Source organism: Schistocerca serialis, chromosome 2 (assembly GCF_023864345.2).
Source record: "Schistocerca serialis cubense isolate TAMUIC-IGC-003099 chromosome 2, iqSchSeri2.2, whole genome shotgun sequence".
NCBI classification, from domain to species: Eukaryota; Metazoa; Arthropoda; class Insecta; order Orthoptera; family Acrididae; genus Schistocerca; species Schistocerca serialis.
The window spans coordinates 1041063348-1041083665 of NC_064639.1; the positions used below are offsets into that span (position 1 = coordinate 1041063348).

General features: G+C 37.8%; 1 protein-coding gene across 2 annotated transcripts in view; it reads left to right on the forward strand.

Annotated features, from left to right (window-relative positions):
- Positions 1-597: 597 nt before the first annotated feature.
- Positions 598-20318, forward strand: part of LOC126458462 (transport and Golgi organization protein 11) — a 46733-nt gene continuing 27012 nt past the window's right edge. The window contains exons 1-3 of one of the 2 annotated variants that reach the window (XM_050095534.1): positions 598-648; positions 1217-1421; positions 19600-19691. In XM_050095534.1, coding sequence (XP_049951491.1) covers positions 1217-1421; positions 19600-19691 — 297 coding nt within the window. In that variant the 5' untranslated portion in view covers positions 598-648. The other variant, XM_050095533.1, reaches the window with a different exon arrangement.

The following is a 20318-nucleotide window of genomic DNA, read 5'->3' on the forward strand; positions in this document are numbered from 1 at the left end:
CACTTACTGTAGTATGATAAGTACACAAGTCGAAATTATTAACAATTAGTTCGTGACATATGAATCTAGTAACGGAAAAGCAAAAGATTTGGCACCTGGTTTTTTTAGATAATTAAGGAATTTATGGATCGTTCATTAGACAAAGGATTAAATAAAATACTAGGGCAGAAGGTAAGCAGAAGGTTTACCGTCGACGTCCTGTCACTCTTTTCGCTTACTTTAAAATTATATTTGTAGATGATACTGATGTATTGTAGACTGCTGATTTATACACTACAGTTCATTCTGTTTAATTTCTATGTGATTTGTAAAACCCAGTTCCTATTTTGATTTGTTATCGTAAGGTGGTAGAGGGTAGTGTTGTTAATTCACTCTACTCTGAAGTATTAAGGGCGCTGTGAACTATGATCGAGATGGAAACTACCGCTATACACAAAAATTCTTTGCCTCTTAGGTACGTGTATGTAGAATGTGAATTAATTGTGCATCCTCTGCAAAATAATTACTACACTGCTCAACAATAGCATATAGTGAAACCATGAGGTTCACTTTTAGCGCTAAATTGTGGCATCGAGTTGTTAGCACTGCGCCGTATGGGTCAAGGTTCTAGCCTCTTTGATTTAGGTACACATCATTACTTACTCTGAAGTAAGTATGTTGTTATGGGTAAATAAATGCGGAAGGTTGTAATAACATTATAGTGCTGGATAATAATAAGCTGTATCATCGAGTTAGCTCTATACGTGTGACTTTGTCCGCCGAAATAGACTTTCCCTTTTGTTTTTTTTATATGTAACTTTTATCCATTTTGCTAGTGTAAGTAATATAGACAACTACCTCTGTTGGTGGCCAATAAATGTACGTTCATTAATTCTCTTTAACTGTGTGGTAAGAGATATGTTGATAATAACTAATTATGTGGCGTGTTTGTATACATCCCTGTTGAAAGGGACGAAATCGTCACTGAATGTTCAAGTAACGGTGAAGGTGACTTGTTTCAAATATGTGTTAACTTTTCCCCTGTGTCTACTTACTGATTTTTTTGATGTCATTCAAATGCACAGTGTTGCCATTGTGACAGCTGCCTCTTACAGTAGCGTACCGCCAAGATTAGTTTATGTTTTTTGAGTGCAATTTTGTTATACGGAAAACGGTTCAGAGCTTTTTATGAGTACGCGGATTTAAGATCAATAATAAATGCGCTTTGTGTTTACAGATGTCAACGGAAGGATCACCGATTCATTTGGTAGATGAACTGAAAGGAACCCTTTATGATCCAGAGTATACAGCTTACATTAATCAGCGAATGAGAGTACCAGAAAGGCTAAGAATTGATGGTTCGTCGGATGAACTGTACAATTCGACCATAATGCCCAACGAAGTTTTTGACATGCGTGTTCCAGAAAGGATAGTTGTAGCAGGTTTGTTCGGAATTCTGCCACGACTTCTTTGCATTTAATATACTCAGATATATTTAATTCATAGCATGTGTCGCCAGTTCTCTTGCAGATCTTAGCGAGATGGTTTAATGGTATTCATACACCACTTGTAATCAGGTGGAGTGGCAATTGAAATTCTTTATTTTCCTATAGTATCACTAATCAATTTCAGGCAATGACAAGGTAGATCCTGCAACAGAGCAGTCGGTAGTTTGCTGCCAAATAAAGTGCAACTGAGTTACTACCACATCTCTAATGTGACCATGTGACCCCTTTGTTAATGAGAACATCTAATTCCGCCTCCCCTGCTGCACTAGTAACATTCTTCAGACTTTTCCACAAATAGTGACAGCTGAACCTTACGTCACTATATATGTGTTCTAAAAAGATGGTTAGAAAATTTTACTTCTGTTTGTATTGTATGGAGAATTTAAAGGAAGGAACAAAAGTACAGCATACTGATTGCAAATAGATAAAGAGAACATGTACAGGACTAAGAGCAGGCCAGCAGTAAATTTACTTACCTCCACGTGAAAATAACTGCTTTCGCTATCATCTGCATTGTAATCCAAAGCAAGGTTTCCTTGTACAGGCAACACATGTTACTGTTAAATATGGACGGGGAGAGCACATTCAAGATTTCAAAGTTTGTCTGGCAGCTCAAATAGCAATTGAGAGCATTTATTGCAAGCAGTTGCAGGTTGTGAACCTGGTAGATAAAAATTATGATTGTTGTATTGACTGAGAAGTCTTGCTTGGTTTCTTCCAACAACTGACAGATTTAGTTGAGACTAGTCTTCGTAATGATGTTCAAAATGTGTCCACTTGTACATGGAACTCGCTGTGGAATGATAGTTTCAAATAAAGTGAAAGGGACTAGCAAGAACACAGAACTTTTGTGACAGTCTAAGCCACGTATGCCTAGACTTTGCCATTGGTTGAGAACTGCCAAATAACCCACATACATTATGCATGCGAGGTAGCTACCAGGGTAATGTGTACTGTGTGAACTGTACTAAACAATTCTTAAAGAAATATGATTTTTCTCATGTCGGGAAAATCTAACTGCAGAGTACTTTGAAAACCTAGTATCAGATTAATGTATTAGTGAAGTTATTTGTGGTCCATGCAGAAGGATAATGCACTTGGGCAAACCTTGCGAAGAACCTTCTACATGTGTAACTATCTATAACACTACCCTCATTTGCCGTTGTGTAGAGTTTTCAAGAGGAGGAGAAAATCCATGGATTTAAAACTGTTGGCCCTTTACCATATCAACGTTCTAACAAGGGAACCTCCCCATCGCACCCCCCTCAGATTTAGTTATAAATTGGCACAGTGGACAGGCCTTGAAAAACTGAACACAGATCAATCGAGAAAACAGGAAGAAGTTGTGTGGAACTATGGAAAAAATAAGTAAAATATACAAACTGAGTAGTCCATGTGCAAGATAAGCAACATAAAGCAAACTGTCAATTCAGGAGCGCCGTGGTCTTGTGGTTAGCGTGAACAACTGCGGAACGAGAGGTCCTTGGTTCAAGTCTTCCCTCGGATGAAAATTTTACTTTATTTATTTTCGCAAAGTTATGATCTGTCAGTTTGTTCAATGACGTCTCTGTTCACTGTAATAAGTTTAGTGTCTGTGTTTTGCGAGCGCACCGCAAAACCGTGCAATTAGTAGACGAAAGTACGTTCCTCTCCAATGGGAACCAAAAACATTTGATCGCAAGGTCATAGGTCAACCGATTCTTCCACAGGAAAACACGTCTGATATATTCTATACGACACTGGTGACGGCATATGCGTCACATGACAGGAATATGTTGTCGACCCACTTAACTTGTACACTTGGCGAATGGGTAAAAAGATTCTTCTACCTTGCCAGATTTAGGTTTTCTTGTGGATGTGATAATAAAACTCCCAAAAAAGTGATGAAAACATAAGAGTTTGTCACATAAACTGCAACAAATGAATGTAACAGTTTCACAGTCTCACAGTTTTCCCTGTGCTCTGTCAAAACATATGTTTTTAACGTTTTCCAATTTTTTCCGTGTGTAGACTGCAAATCCTGCATATGTCCAAGCAAATCTGAACATGTCCTGGAATTTTCGAGAGCGAAGTTGATTGTGTGAGTGCCTGAACTTTGATAATTGACACACATCAATTGCTAGAAAATAAGAAAGTTAAAATTTTTACTAGAGGGAATACTTGAACCGAGGTCCTCTTGTACCGCAGTTCCTTACGCTAACCTAGAGACCACGGCGCTCCTCAGATCACATTGTCCTTGATGTGGCTTATGTACACATCGACTACTCAATTCGTATATTTTGCTTATTTTTTTCATAGTTCGACAAAACTTCTTCCTGTTTTCTCGATTGATCTGTGTTCAGTTTTTCAAGGCCTATCCACTGTGCCAACTTATAACTAAATCTGAGGGGGGTACGATGGGGAGGTTCCCTTGTAAGAAAAAGTTTGAACAACCCCACCCACTTGACACGTCACACATTGTGACAAAGTCCACACATAGCATGACAATTATAAGGTGTCAAAAACTAACTCCCAGTCCTAGCCACATAGCAAAGCCTCGTTTTCAATCAAGGGGGAAGATATCTGTTCCCTCGACCTCCAAACTTCCACACCATTTGTCACCACCCCACCGGCACAGCCAGAGTCACCTTGCCTTCCGCCGCCACTAGGGAAGAGGACACCTGAGGAGGTGCCCCCACCACTCCCAGGACCAAACAACCTGATAGTGTACCACCATTCATTGGCTGAAAGAGCTGCAGGCTGTGACATGTACTAAAGGGTTGTCGTCTTCCATCTCAGAAGTCAAGACAGTAAGATTTTACAGAAACCAAAACCCTGTGGGGTCAGAAAGAAAAAAATCTAAAGTGAGGCCAGGTTTCACTCGATCTAGCCCACATTCCCTGCAAGGTTGAGTCTGGAAGTATCGATGTAGAACCACACATTCAGGTGAAGCATGACTCAGCACCTAAGTAGTTTGAACTCCCCTTGCATTGAGCCCAGTCTGATGTTCCTTCAATCGGGTTGTAATGGCTACTGTCGTCACATGGCTGAACTCTGCAGCTGCCTTTGCAATTCAGGACACAAGATTTTCAGAAATCAGACTACCTAATGTTAAAAATTAAAACTCCTGCTTTAAAAGTCATGTTAATACCAAGAGAGCATCTAGAGGATCTAATACATTCATTCACTTTCACTGGGCACTTGCCTGTAAACACTGGATTAGAAAAGGCAATAGTATGTATCATCTATGAGAACCCATAGCCAATTGTCTCAAGTACAGACTGAACTTTGCCACATTTGCTTCCATCCATGGCATGCCCTCTATGGCAACATCTCTACTGATCCTGAGGTCATTTCTCAATGTTTAGTGGCACACTTCGTTGAAGTGTCGGTTTGCAGTAACTATCATCCTAACTGCCTGACAGGCTCAAAACCTCGACTCGAACAGTGTTCCACTTAGTGAATGAGAGCACCACAGTGTTTTAGCAGTGTGTTGAGACTCAGCCTGGTCCCAGTAAAGTCCACAATTGAATGCTTACATGCCAACAGGTTGTCAGCATAGAATGCACTTTCAGGGTTTTCAGTTGTTTGATGAGAAGGGTATTTTCCATCCCTGTGGGGGGAGAGTATTGCTTTATTTTTCACCTAAAACTAGGAAAAGACCCACAGATTTTGATCAGTTATTGACTAGTATTCGTAATGAATAGAATGTGTAAATTATTTTAAAAATTGATAAACTAACGACTGTGTTTTGTCTAAAAGCCAGTAGACATTCATCCCATTTTTCAGAGCAATTTTTGAACACTCCAATCCACAACAGACCAACTGTTAAGTCTGCAATCTGCAGTTCACAGTGCCTTCGTGCATCTCCAATGTCTGATCAGTGTGTTCTTTACACTGTGTAAGATACATGATACCACCTGGTGCCATCACATCCTGTGTACACTGCATGAGTGGTTTTCGTAGGGTTGCTGCCCATTTTTATCAGAATTTCCTATCCCTCCAACTGTTCCCAGTCCATGTGGGTTGAGCCATCAGCAACTAATATGTACATGAACATGGAGCCCCTCAGGGATTGATTTTGGGTGTAACCGTCTTTGCCTTTGCAGTTGATGGTATCATGACTGCGGTGAGACCTTTGGTTGTACTATCGGTGTATGTAGACAATCTTTGCCTGTTTTGTTGCTTTACATCAATGCACACTGCAGAGTTCAAACCCCAGAGAGCTGAATAGAATTTGCAAAACTGGACCCCGAATCACGGATATCAATTTTCTCTCGTGAAAACTTGGACTGTGCATTTTTTTAGATTCAAGACTGTGATCCTCACCCAGAACTTTACCTAGGTAACTGGTTTCTTGAAGTCATTGAAAATTTCAAATTTTAGACCCTTCATTATGGTTACCACATACATGGCAGCCAAAGGCAAATTTCATGAGGAAACTTAATACCCTCAGATTTCTTAGTAACACTTCCTGGGGAGCAGAACACACAGTTCTGCTATTCTATAAACCTTGTATCTTATCCTGTTTGGACTATGGATGTGTTGCTTACAGATTGGCAGCACCATCAGTACTAAACTTGTCCACCAGAGCAGTGTACGATTGGCAGTTTGAGTTTTCCGTTCGAGACTCATAGACAGTCTTCTGGTGGAAGGCGGTGTACCACCACTGAGAGTCAGTCACCAGGAACTCTTGGTGGCTGGTGTGGCAGCGATCTGTCAGATGCTTAACCATCTATGGTACTCGTGTGTTTTGCAACCAACAATTCAAGACTGTTTACAAGTTGCCTACAGTTACAAAGACCAGCTGAGGTATGATTGAAGGCCCTGTGGAAGGACAACAGGCTCCCCCCTCTTGTCTGCGTGCATAGAGCTCCCTCGCAGCAACTCCAATGGCTTGGATGGATCAGTCTATCATCCTAAGGAAAATAAGAACACGCTATTTTCAGACACCTGTTCTATATGGTCTTACAATACTACCCCAATTTGAAATCTATCTGCATATATGGATCAAAACAGTGGAGTTGATTATGCCTTTGCACATGCAGAGACACAAAAGAATTCTCTTCTGAGTGCATGCACTGCAGATTTTGTAGCCATATCTCTAGCTTACCAATTCATCATAACTGTGAACAAATAATTTCCTGTTTTATACCAACTCTGTGAGCTGTTTACAAGGAATATATTAGTGGTACTCCAGAAACCGGCATCCAAGACCTATTATTGCCCTCCACAGCTCTGAAACCACTGTAACATTCATTTGGTCACTGAGCCACGTGAACACACTGGGGAACGAGCTCACTGACAGAGTGGCTAAAGAAGTAAATACAGTAAACAAACTTTAGCTTGGAATACTGTGAGCAGACCTATGATTGCAACGGAGACATCAAATTTTGAAAACCTGGGGTATGGAACGGCACGCAGTCACAACCCTCAACAATTTGAGAGCAATAGAGGACATTTCATAATTCTCTTCATGCCTCTTGGAAAGAGATGATGTATGTTTGAGCACACCATAATTGCCAACAAGTTCGATTTATGTCAAGAGGACTGTGCGTGCACATATATGTGTACCAGAGGGAAGGAGATGCTGGAGGGTGAGGGGATGCAGGTTCATTCTTGTTTATTAGCTGGAGGATTAAATCATTCTCCAATTCCAAAAATTTTGTCATCAAACCTTTGTGAAGTGCACAGCAGAGGGAACTTACCTTTGTAGCACTTATTAGGCCTCTCCACATTCCATTTGCATGTATAAAGAATCATTGTTGTGATTTGTCTGATCTTGTCTTCCCGGTCCCTACAGGGGTGTAATGCAAATCATACTCCTAGATTTATATTGTAATAATAGTTCTTGAAATTTTGTAGGTAGAATTCCACAGGATAGTTGAGGTAAATTTTAAAGTATCTGCCAGATCAGGTTTTTCAGTATGACCCACTCCCAAGTGCCAAACATATTTGAATGCAGTATTCTAGGATGGCTCATGTATTTTCTAAACAATCTCCTTTGTAAATTGATGGCATTTTTCGAGAATTCTACCAACATGCTGCCACCTGCTTTATGTCTTCTTAGCATATTTGAGCATTCCATTTCAAATTCCAACTAATTCTTACACATAGGTATTGATATGAATTGACTGATTCAAATTGTCTTATTGATATAGTCATATTTTTCATTTTCTGAAATTTCAAATTTTACGTTTATGAATATTTAAAGCAAGTTGCAATTTTTGCAATGCTTTGAACTCTTATCAAGAGCTCATTGAATATTTGTGTAGTTTTTTTCAGACAATGTCTTTTTGTAGATAAAATCACAGAGTTTGATACATTACGTGATTGTGCCTTTGTTGTAAATGTTGTGGTATTGTGTCAAATGCATTCTGGAGGTTAAGAAATATTGCATGTAACTAACTTCTTAGTTGCATGACTTTCAGGGGGTCGACAGAAGCGTCCGATCCCACGCGTCGGCTTTGACCCGTGACGCAAGGGTGTTGTCGTGTGTGACGTCATGATGGCACGGAGTTTGGTTTGAGTGTGGCTGTCTCCAGTTCTGTTTTATCTTATTTTATTTACTTTTCTGATCTGTTCATTCTATCTCGTGAGATTTTTTTTTTTTTTAATTTAAAAACACTTATTACTTATTTTAATTATCTGTTTCCTCGAATTTCTGTTTTAGTTTATTATATTTATCTTTCTGATCTGTTCGTTCTATCCCGTGAGATTTTTTTTTTAAAAAGACAAAAAACACTAATCAGCTACTGAAGCATCTTTATCTTCTATGGGTTGCAGGGGTTACGACCCCTGGGGAGGTGGGTGGGTATTCATGCGTGGCTGTCGTCACTTACACGTTGTAGCTACGCAAGGCGTCTAAATTTGTTTATATTTAGTTTGCCCCCCACCCAAAACACCCCATTTCCCGCGCTTGTCCCGTTAGTGTCATTAGGCTTCTTGTGGAAAGTGTGTGTGTGTGTTTTTGTTTCCGCCATATTTGTGACGTCATGGGTCAAAGCAGACGGGTGGGATCGGACGCTTCCGTATTTCCCTTTCAGGATATTGTGTAAGAAAAGTGCGAGCTGGGTGAGTGATTTTTAATCCATGCTGCTTGGCATGCTGGAGGTCCTTCTCTTCAAGACAGTTCATTATGTTTGAGCTCAGAATGTGTTCTGAGATTCTCCAACTGATGAATTTCATGTATTGGACAGTTGTTCTGTGGATAACCTCTGATAAGCTTCTTGTAGATAGGTATGATGTTTACTTTCTTCCAACTACTGGACACAGTATATTGTCTGGAGATTTTACTGTATATTATGGTTCAAAGAAGGGCTGATTTTGGTGCAAATTCTGTATAAAATCTGATAGGTATTCCATCAGGCCCTAGAGATTTATTCAATCTTAACAATTTCGGCTGTTTCTCAATACCACTCACAACAGTATCGATATCACTTATTTGTACATTGTTGTTGTGAAATAGACTAGGGCTGTACTACTAGACTTTCCTTTGTAAGGCAGCATCTGAAAATTTAGCTCATCACTTTTGCTTTGCTAACTATAAGTTCCTGTGTCAGCCGTGAGTGTCTGGACACTAACTTTAGCACCAATGACAGCCTTTACATATGACAAGAATTTCTTTCGATTTTGTGCAACATCTTTTGATAATATTCTACTAGGGTCAATCCATTTGAAGTGGTCCAGTGATGGTTGCTTGACCATTTTTAAATATTTTTTTTTTTTTATATGTGATTGCCCTATATTGGAGAAGTTCAAAACAAAAATAAAAAAATGGAATGTAACAATACCAGAGAAGGAAAGTTGCTACTCACCATATAGCAGAGATGCTGAGTCACGATAGGCACAACAAAAAAAATTCACACAATCATAGCTTTTGGCCATTAAGGCCACACACACACACACACACACACACACACACACACACACACACACACACACACACACAATCGCAACTTGAGACTGCAGACATGTGTGCAAGTAGTTTTTTAAAATAATTTATCTTGGACCTTTACTGGATGGTGGCCATTTTTATTTGTAGGCGCGCAACAATTTTTCAGTCTGGAGACATTAGCGAAAATTTGAATCTCTCTGCACTGGGATAAGTTACAACATTGCAATTGACATGATTGTTTTTAGAAAAGTGTCCTCTACAACATTGTGTGTTACACAAAATACCCTGAATTCAAAAATAACCAGTCAAAATTACCTCCAAAGTTTGGTATCCAAATTTTCAAAAATCCGCTTTTTAGGCTCAAAAATAACAAACAAAGAGTGGTTTATGGCAGTCTGTTTTTTCCCTGTAGTTAGATATCATACACTACTAGCCTCATATAGAGCAAGAACACTTACAAATGTTTCCTTAATTTTTTATGAATTTTTGAAATTTGAAAATTTTCATTTTTTGTAAAGTTTGGGCTTAGTTATCTCAGGTGGGACTGAATATAAAAATATTATTTTTGCACAGTTTGTCCACCTATATAATAGCAATGTATTGTAAAAATTTCGAGATTAATATCTGACTGTGAACAAAGATATGAATTTTTGAAAATGAGGAAATAATTCACATTACTCTACAACTGGTCTTCGGCTGTTGCCTATTTAAGTGATTTAGTGTTTCACTGTAATAAAATTTAATTGTGACATTATCACCCAATATTCATTTAGTTTATTTATTTTTAATAATGCAGTATTGAACAATAGGAGATTTCGCTTTTGTTCTGTGGTAATAAACATGCCCATTTACACTTAGGTTTATTGTCAATAAAGAAGTACATTATTGCTGGGCGCGGCATTGTTGTAGTCAGTCTGTTCTGAAACCTCTGTTAGAGTCGATGTACATACTTCGAGAGTGCAGAACGTGTTATGTGCTTTGTTCTGTATGTAATTTGTAATTAATTTTGAGAGATTAACTGGAATGCAATAACATGGATGAACAGTGCTCTGTTGGACAGATAGCAAGTGAAATGTCCCACAAAACAGTTTACAGTTCAGTTTCAAAAAACTTGAAAAATGTCAGTGACTTTGATGAAGTTAGACAAACTTTGTTTAAATTTAGAGTAAGTTCTTCTGTAACATCAGTGTGTGAGTATCATGAGAAGAAATATATTTTGAAATACAACCACATTTTTGGAAGAAAGTGCTGTGATCCACTTAAAGTTCATAAAAAGCCTATTACTGAAGTTTTGAGAGAAATAAGACTTGAACATTTGTCCTTGTTATGTGAGAGTGAAACAGTTTCCCAAGTGAAGTGTAACGTGATTCCTGGAAATTCCCTGTGCCCAAATTCTTACTCAAAAATATTTGTTGTGAATCCAGAATCAGAATTGTACCTTTGTTAATGTCATTTCTATTTCTAATGAGGAAGCTGTTAGCATATTGGATTTTGCTTGTTCTAAGTTAGACCTATCTCCTGATTCGAAAATAATAAAATTAATTAGCAGAAAAAGAAAAGCAGCTATTGAAAATAAGGTACAACAAATTTCAGACAATTATAAAAGACTTGGAATCATGCTTTGATAATACAGATACCAACATTATTTCTAAAGAAGGAGGAAACCTACCACCAGCATCATCTGACACTGAATATTTGAGCTTAATAGAGATATTAAAAATTGAATGTTCAGTGACATCTAAAGAGGAAAAAGTTAAAATTTTAAGTTTGCTCCCTGACTCATGGTCAAGAGAGAAAATAGTTCATAAATTAAACGTTTCTCATTGTTTGGTTAAACTAATCCGAAAATTAGTGAAAGAGCGAGGCATTCTTCCAGTTTTAGGAAAGAAGAAAGGACTAGGTATAAGTGAAGAAACAAACAGCTCCCAACAGTTTTGTTGAAGATGATGATAACAGTTGAATGTGCCCAGGTTGCAAAGTTGTTAGTTTCATTTCATTATACATGTGGTCCTCGCTTATCTAAATTTCTTTCAATCCTCTAAATTCTGAAAATTAATTATTGTTAAAATTTATTGAACATAAATAATTTTTTACATTATGCTTCTCGCACATGCAAGCCAAGTATGCTCACCCTCCTTCTACAAACATAACAGTTCGAGCTTTAAGGTACGATGCATGAATAGGCACAGCACTTGTTTTTAAGTGATCGCAATTGGTGTTTGATGATAACTTAACATGTTATTAGTTGCCAAAGCTAACTGGCTACCTGGTGAAGGTGGCAGCACTGACGTGTTTATGTCCAAGAAGTGGGGAGGGCAGAGGAGGCAGTAACAGCATAGACTTCAGTACACTTAAAAACGGAGAGCTGCCACACGCAACATGCTTGTACCTGCTCCTCAATGAGGAACCCATTTAGAACAAGAATGGTAATACATTGTATAGCATATCTCATGTTACTTCATTGGAAGTGTCTATAAAATTATTCTTACTGGTAATTTGTTGTAGATGATTATTATTATTATTATTATTATTACTGTAGAGTCTTGATAGTTCGAGTCTCGATAGTTCGGGTTTCCAATAATCCAAGCCTCTTAAAAAAAGTTGCAACGATCTACTTTCTTTTTTTTTAGTGACATGGTAAATAATGAAAACATCATTACAAAAGATAGATAGGTAGAGTACAGCTCAGTGACAAAGCAGACAACAATGCAATCAACACCGACGGTTATCTCGCTGCCCTGTTGCATGAACATCTGTTGTCAGTATGGCACGAAATACCCCGACTGCTGCCGGCTGCTACCGATCAAAACTGGGGAGTTCATACGCTGCTGTAGGAAGATGATGTATGGAGTGCATCAACTACACGTATGTGGAGAAAAACTCTCTGGTGATGCTCAGGCCGTTTCAAAATTTATCGTCGAGTTTAAAAAAATCATAACTGACGAAAATTTGTCTAATGAACAAATATGTAACCGTGACGAAACTGGGCTAAATTTTAAAATGTTACCAGCGAGGACACTTGCTTCTTGTGAAGAAAAAAGTGCTCCTGGGCACAAAAAAAAGCAAAGAGCAGCTGACAGTTATGGCAGCTTCAAATGTAATTGGAAACCACAAACTAAAACTAGTTGTGATTGGGAAGTCTGCCAAGCCAATAGCATTCAAGAATGTATCCATCTCAGCTCTTCCGGTTGTCAATACACATCAGAATAATGCCTGGATGAATCAGCAAATATTCAAGAACAGGTTTTTTAACTCATTTGTACCTGACTGCAAGAATTTTTTAAAAGAAAGCAGGCTGCCATGCAAAGCAATTTTGCTCATGGATAATGTGTCCTCACATCCAAGTGCAGGAGAATTGCAGTGCGACGGTATCCGCGCCTTGTTTTTCCCACCAAACGTTACCTGTCTCATTCAGCCCTTGGGTGAGTGCATTCTGGAATGTCTAAAAAAAAAGTATTGACGGCGAGTGCTACAGTCAATCCTGCATTCCGAAGACAACTAAAGCATTGTAGGAGCTATGAAGAAAGTGACTTTGAAGGACGCCGTGTACTGGATTAGCGAATCTTGGAGCGAAATAAAGTCATACACTATTTCTAAGTTGTGGAGGAAAATTCTACAGGAAAGTATGCCAGACACAGAAACTGAAGATTTAGCAGATGAGGACGATCAACCATTGTGTAATTTAATCAGAAGATTGCAGATTGCCGGGGTGTGAAGAGGCAGAAGAGGTGGAAGTAGGTGAGTGGTTAAATTCGGACGAACAGTTGGAAGTGACACTCTTCTATAATTGACATGGTTAAAATTCCATTGCAGTGTGAGAGTGATGAGGCAGAGGCTGCACCGATGATGAGTCACACCGATGGCTACGCTGCTCTTGAGGCCGCCATATGCTACGTGGAACAACAGCGCGAGGCGACACCAACTGACCTACTGCTTCTGAGACGGTGGCGTGACATCGCCGCGAGGAAACGTTGCAGCTTCGCCAAACAAAAGACACTTCACTATTACTTCTAAATAAATAATTATTGATATTCTGCCAATGCAAATCCATGTGTAAATACTTTTATTTTAATAAAGTTCATATTTTGACCTGTATTACTTACAATATCATAATATTTCTTTTTCCCATTTAAATTTTGATAGAGTTTTCGATAGTTTGAGGTGATTCCGGTCCCATTCACCTCGAACTGTTCAGACTCTTATTATTATTATTATTATTATTATTATTATTATTATTATTTTCTGTTTAAAACTATGACAATTTATTTAATTGTATTTTCAGTTTTCACATCTGTTTCACTCAGCAGACATCACACACTTTTTTTGTTTGAAATACAGCCTTTCTAGTCTTCTAATGACTCAAAGTTAAAAGCTAATATCACACCTGCAAAAGAAAACTGGCTGCTTCGTCTAGGGGTTAGCACTTCCTGGTTCTTAATGCAAAGGTCCTGGATTGGATTTCTGGTGACACTTCAAATTTTTCTTCTCTGGAAAGCTCTAGATGGCGATCGGCTCAGCCTTATGAGGCCAACTGAAAAGCATCTTAAGTATAAAAGTAGTGAAATTGATGCAGAAGTTGCCAAGGTAGTGTTATGCCGAAAAGCTGTGCAACACGAGACCATTATTAATTGGTAGCAAAAGCATCAACTGTTAATTTTTCTGACTAGAGAGGGAGATGCTTGATACATTGAGAGACTACTGATCTTTTTCTTTGCAAGATATCAGACAAGTTCTATAGGACTTACATGTAGGTGGTACAGTGGCAGTAGTAAGGGAACAATTTTTTGCTAAATTTGATAATTTAAATAAAGAGGAGAAGGTTGCTGTTCCTTAATTAATGTCAGAAGTTCATCTTTCCTTGTCACCATAATTTTTTTTATTGTTTTTGACCATTTCTGCTTGATGGTCTTGTTATAGTCAAAGAAGTAAACATGAAATGAAATTGTCTATTCATAACAATGAATTGCTGCATGGCATTGCTGTTTGACGTTCTTCGCACAGTCTCAGTTTGTAACATATATTCACAGTCTAGAGCATATGAAGCCACAGTTTCTCTAAATGAACCACTCGCCACTTTAATTCTACTTCCTTTTTTTCTGCACATAAACGAGTCCTTCATTCTTGCACCTTTTAAATTCTAATTCCATAGATCAAATAGGTGTTCACAGTTCCTTTGCTGACCTGCAAGTCTAGTTCTGTGTGACAAAAGCTGTGCAGTTTGTACAAAGAGAGTATTTGCTAGTGTAGTTCATAAAATCACAGAAATAGCTGTCTAATTACTTATATCACCAATTAAATATTTATTATGTGCATTTTAATTATTCTCTTTTGGGACAGATACTTTAATCCTGTTCTGCTCAGCATTTTATTTATTTTTTATTTACATGTCAGGTTCCATAGGACCAAATTGAGGAGCAAATCTCCAAGTTCATGGAACACGTCAGTACGTGAAATTACAACATAAAAGTAATAACAGATAAAAATAAAATGTTTATGAACCCAAAAGAAGTCAATCATAAGTTTAAGTAAATGCAACCAACAATACAACAAGAAACGGCTTAATTTTTCAAGGAAACTCTGCAATTTAGATTTGAAAGCGCGTTTTTGAATTCGAGGGGGTTAGCTTATTGAAACTGGATGCAGTGGTATACTGCACACCTTTCTGCACAATAGTTATGGAAGACTGAACCAAATGCAGGTTTGATTTCTGCCGAGTATTGACTGAGTGAAAGCTGCTTATTCTTGGGAGTAAGCTAATATTGTTAAAAAGAAATGACAGTAAGGAATATATATATATTGAGAGGCCAATGTCAAAATACCCAGACTCGTGAACACGGGTCGACAAGAAGATCGTAAACTTACACCACTTATTGCCTGAACCGCCCGTTTCTGAACCAAAAATATCCTGTGTTCAAATAACTTACGGGTTTGTAGCAATATTTTAGAGTTACCCATAATACTAGAGAGCATATCATGAGCTGCTCCTCGTATTCCATAATGGTCCAACTTCTGGAGCAATATTTTGTGTTCAACACAATCAAACGCCTTAGTTCAATCAAAAAATATGCCTAGCGTTCGAAACCTTTTGTTTAACCCATCCACGACCTCACAGAGAAAAAAGAAGATAGCATTTTCAGTTGTTAAACGACTTCTATAGCCGAAATGTACATTTGATACAAAATCATGTGATATGTAATGATAAATTATCTTTACATACACAGCTTTTTCAATAACTTTAGCAAACACTTATGGCATAGAAATAAGTCTAAAATTGACTACATCATCCTTTTCTCCCTTTTTATAAAGTGGCTTTACTGCCAGATATTTTAATCATTCAGGAAACTGACTATTCTTAAAGGAAAAATTACAAATATGGCTAAATACTGGGATAACATGTGCAGCACAGTACTTTAGTATTCTGCTAGGCACTCCATCATATCCATTAGAGTCTTAGTGACTTTTTTATTGACTCAATCTCCCCCTTGTCTGTATCACAGAGGAGTATTTCAGACATTGATCTCGGAAAGTAGTTTGCCAAGAAAGTTATACGATTCCCTGTAGAAACTAAATTTTTATTTAATTCACCAGCAATGCTCAGAAAATGACTGTTAAATACTGCACATATATCTGATTTATCAGTAACAGAAATATTTTTGCTATGAACTGACTTCATATTGTCGACCTTGTGCTGCTGACCAGGCACTTCCTTCTCAACTGACCATATGATTTTAATTTTATCCTTTGGATTGGCTATTCTGTTTGCATGCTACACACTTTAGCCTCCCTAATAACATTTTCAAGCACCTTACAATACTGTTTTGGTCTCATAAACTGACATACAGCCAGGAGAGCGGTGCGCTGACCACGTGCCCCTCCATATCCACTTCCAGTGATGCGTGTGGGCTGAGGAAGACATAGCGGTCAGTCAGTACCATTGGACCTTTGTGGCCTGTTCAGACGGAGTTTAATTTTTAGCTTTACAATACTGTTTGTAATGGGCTACTGTAGTTGGTTGTGACTACTTGTAACATTTTGATATAATTCCTGCTTTGTTCTACATGATATCCTTATCCCACTGGTCAGTATTGTGTCCCTCCTTCTATAATTTCAACACCATTGACTTGCGAAACTATTGCTTGTCAATATTTGCTTGCACTGTGTGTAGCCTTCTGTCTAAGCTTTATCACTCCTTTCCTCATTCACATTGTCAGCAACATTAATGATGATAAAAGCGAGTTGTGATTTCCCATTATAATGACCCTGTCGGTATTCTTCCAGGCCTGCCATATTATGTTGAAGTCTCTCCTTACTTCTCCAAGAAACTTACCGTACAGCTAATGTCCATTAAATAATTCCTCCAGGGATACTATGATAACTGTTTCAAGTGAGAACATTGATTGTTAAGGGTCACCATAATTTATTCAAACACTCAGTAAACATTAACACTTTTGATAACATTCAGCATTTTTCCACATGCCACAATTCGCTACTGATCCCTTCTACACTGAAACTTAAGCAACAACTGATTGTAGCATGGACACGCTATAAAAGCATTGACAGCCACCAAGCAGTGCTGACAAATGCACTATCCAAGCTCGGCTCACTCTGTCCTGGCCGAGAGCCCAACTGCAACTAACTCGCACCGTAACAATAGCTGGTCTCCAGCGAATTGTCAACAAGCAAAGAGTAGCACATACTGGTAGCCACGTGTGCAATACACTCAGTGGAGAATTTTATATATTATTAAACAGACACTACATTAAATTGGAATGTGACTGTACCTAGTTAGATGGTCAGATTGTTTCGAAGTTTGGCAGCATAACCAGTTTGCCTTTCTGAGTAATACTGTCAAAATGGTTACTGGGTATATATTCCTTTTTAGCTTGCATTCTTGTGTCTTCTTTGTGTTTAGTTCTGGTGATGACTCATGAGAGTTGAAACCACTTAACTGCAATAGATGTATATATAATGAAGATATGTACATAATGATTATGATCAGTAGATTTGTGAGTAAAATGTGTGTTTCAAATAATCAAGACTGACTTTGATACTGTCAATTTTCATTGGGCTGGAGGAATGGGTGTAATATCATAAGTCCTCCCTGGTCCCTGCCTCACTTGCACATTCCCTTAGACACACTACTGTATTCTGCCAGTGTTAATAGTGATCTGTATGTAAGAGTGTTCGTGTTAGGGCTATCCACCATGTAAAAAGGCAGTATCCCTCTGTTGACAGAGGACAGTAATACAGTGGTAACCTATATGCAGACAGCACCATGCCAATTTTGGTACAGACTTGTTGTGTTTACCAGCAATAACCAGTGTAAAACTCACCTGAAGGTGGCTGAATTGTTGGCAGCCCAAAATATTGCGCAGGATGGCAGTATCATTGGTTTGCAGTCACAAAAGCTCATGTAATACTCATTATGCTGAGATAACTTCTCATGTAAATTTTATTGTGACATTCAGTTCTGGTTTAGATGTTGGTATATTTAAAGTGTGTAACTGTGAACAGAAGCACAAAGTTTTGCAAGTTCTTTAGTTTTTTGTAGGAACTGTGCTATTGTGGTGGTTGTGAGACAGAATGTATGTTATAAACCTGTAGTAATGGAAGGAATGATTCTTTGTAATGTGTAATCACAAATGAAACTTTAATATTAACTTGTGTATTCAAAATGGAAAAGTTAAATGATTACATGACAGAAGAACATTGAAACGCATGGCCCTTTGAAACAGAGAAGTTGACCCACGTTTGTATATTTTCGAACACTTCCTTCATTGGGAGACTGGTACTGAGAACTAGCAAACTTGTAAATATAATTTACGTGTGTTGTTGGGGTGATCTAATACATAATATTAGAAAGAACGACCTCTTGTTGTGAAATAGTTCATTTCATGACCAGTTTCAACAGTAACTAGCTGTCAGCATCCTTGGATTCTCAGAGTCGCTCAGAAATATAACCGTACATCAGTCTCGTCGACATCCGCAGGTCTTCATTATTGATGTACCAGTTTTTTTCTCCTGCACTCCTTACTGGTGCTAAGGATATTTTACTTGGCATGTTTTATGTGTTTGACAAACCAGTGTGGAACTGTATTATTAGAATTTGAGCATGTTCTCAATACATTGATAAGACTGATGTGTAGTTGCAGTTCTGGGAGATACAAGAATCTGAAGACAACAGCTAGTTACTGTTAAAACTGGTCATGAAATAAACGGTTTCACAGCAAGTGATCTTGGCTTCAAATAACATATATATAAATATAAAACCAATGTTATGGTTATAATAGAGGGAAACATTCCACGTAGGAAAAATATATCTAAAAACAAAGATGATGTGACTTACCAAATGAAAGTGCTGGCAGGTCGACAGACACACAAACATACACACAAAATTCAAGCTTTCGCAACGAACTGTTGCCTCATCAGGAAAGAAGGAAGGAGAGGGAAAGACGAAAGGATGTGGGTTTTAAGGGAGAGGGTAAGGAGTCATTCCAATCCCAGGAGCGGAGAGACTTACCTTAGGGGGAAAAAAGGACGGGTATACACTCGCGCGCACACACACACATTTTTTAAATATGTCTGCTTGTGTCTGTATATGTGTGGATGGATATGTGTGTGTGTGTGCGAGTGTATACCCATCCTTTTTTCCCCCTAAGGTAAGCCTTTCCGCTCCTGGGATTGGAATGACTCCTTACCCTCTCCCTTAAAACCCACATCCTTTCGTCTTTCCCTCTCCTTCCTTCTTTCCTGATGAGGCAACAGTTTGTTGCGAAAGCTTGAATTTTGTGTCTATGTTTGTGTTTGTTTGTGCGTCTGTCGACCTGCCAGCACTTTCATTTGGTAAGTCACATCATCTTTGTTTTTAGATATATAAAACCAATGTGTTTCACATAGTCTTTCACGATAAAAGATTAATTGTGTTCCGACCTTACTTGAAACTACTACTTCTTTTTTCAAAGACTTCCATATCTGGCTCTTATTTGATATTATTTTTATTTGTGTTTATGCAGTCTGTCCCAGTTTGTGGGTGGGTGCCCTTCTTAAGTCTTGCCGTGTATACATATTTATGGCATTTCTTTTTAAGTACTTTAACCTATTTCACGAGAATAGCTTTGATAATGCAGCAGTAACAGCTGTAATTCTCTAAAATGTAATACTGGATTATTCAATTAGTAATTGCTAGTATCCCAAATTGAATCCCTATTTACTTTGTGGTTGTCATATTTTTAACAGGGAATGAGCAACACATAGGTATCAAAGGAATTCCAAGAGAAATTGAATATGAAAATAGCATCATGCCCTTGAAAGAATCAGTGAGAGTGAAGGTAAGAAATAGTGTGCACTTTAAATCACATGTTCCCAATTTTTTTCCTTTCTTTTTTTTATCCATAGACATTTTAAAATGTATACATTCACATATTTATTTATACAGTTTTTCGTTACATGTAGTTAAGCATTGTGAGTTATAAGTTATTTACAATCATTTTTACTAAGGATTTCACATATAGTATAAAAACAGTGTTCCTGCAAATACAATTTAAGATTTTTTCCTAAAGCAGTACATATTATCTGTTTCTTTTATTTTCTGCTGCAGTTTATTATACAGATTTACATCTTCAAACAAGTTTAAGTCTTATGTTTATTTTTCATGTCTATGTGAAGACAGTGACTTGTTCTTGTACTATAGTTATGAAAACTGCTATTTGTACCATACCTTTCTGTATTTTTCTTGATATACACTATGGTTTGGAATATAAATTCATAAGGAACAGTTAGAATTTATAACATTTTGCAAAGTTCTCTGCAGTGGGCCGACTTACTGCTTTTCGTTGTAATTCTTACTGCTCTCTTTTGCATTTTAAATACTTTTTGTAAATTCTGAGCACTGTTTCCCCAGAAAATTATACCATAACTGAACACTGAATGAACATAACTAAATTATACATTTCTCA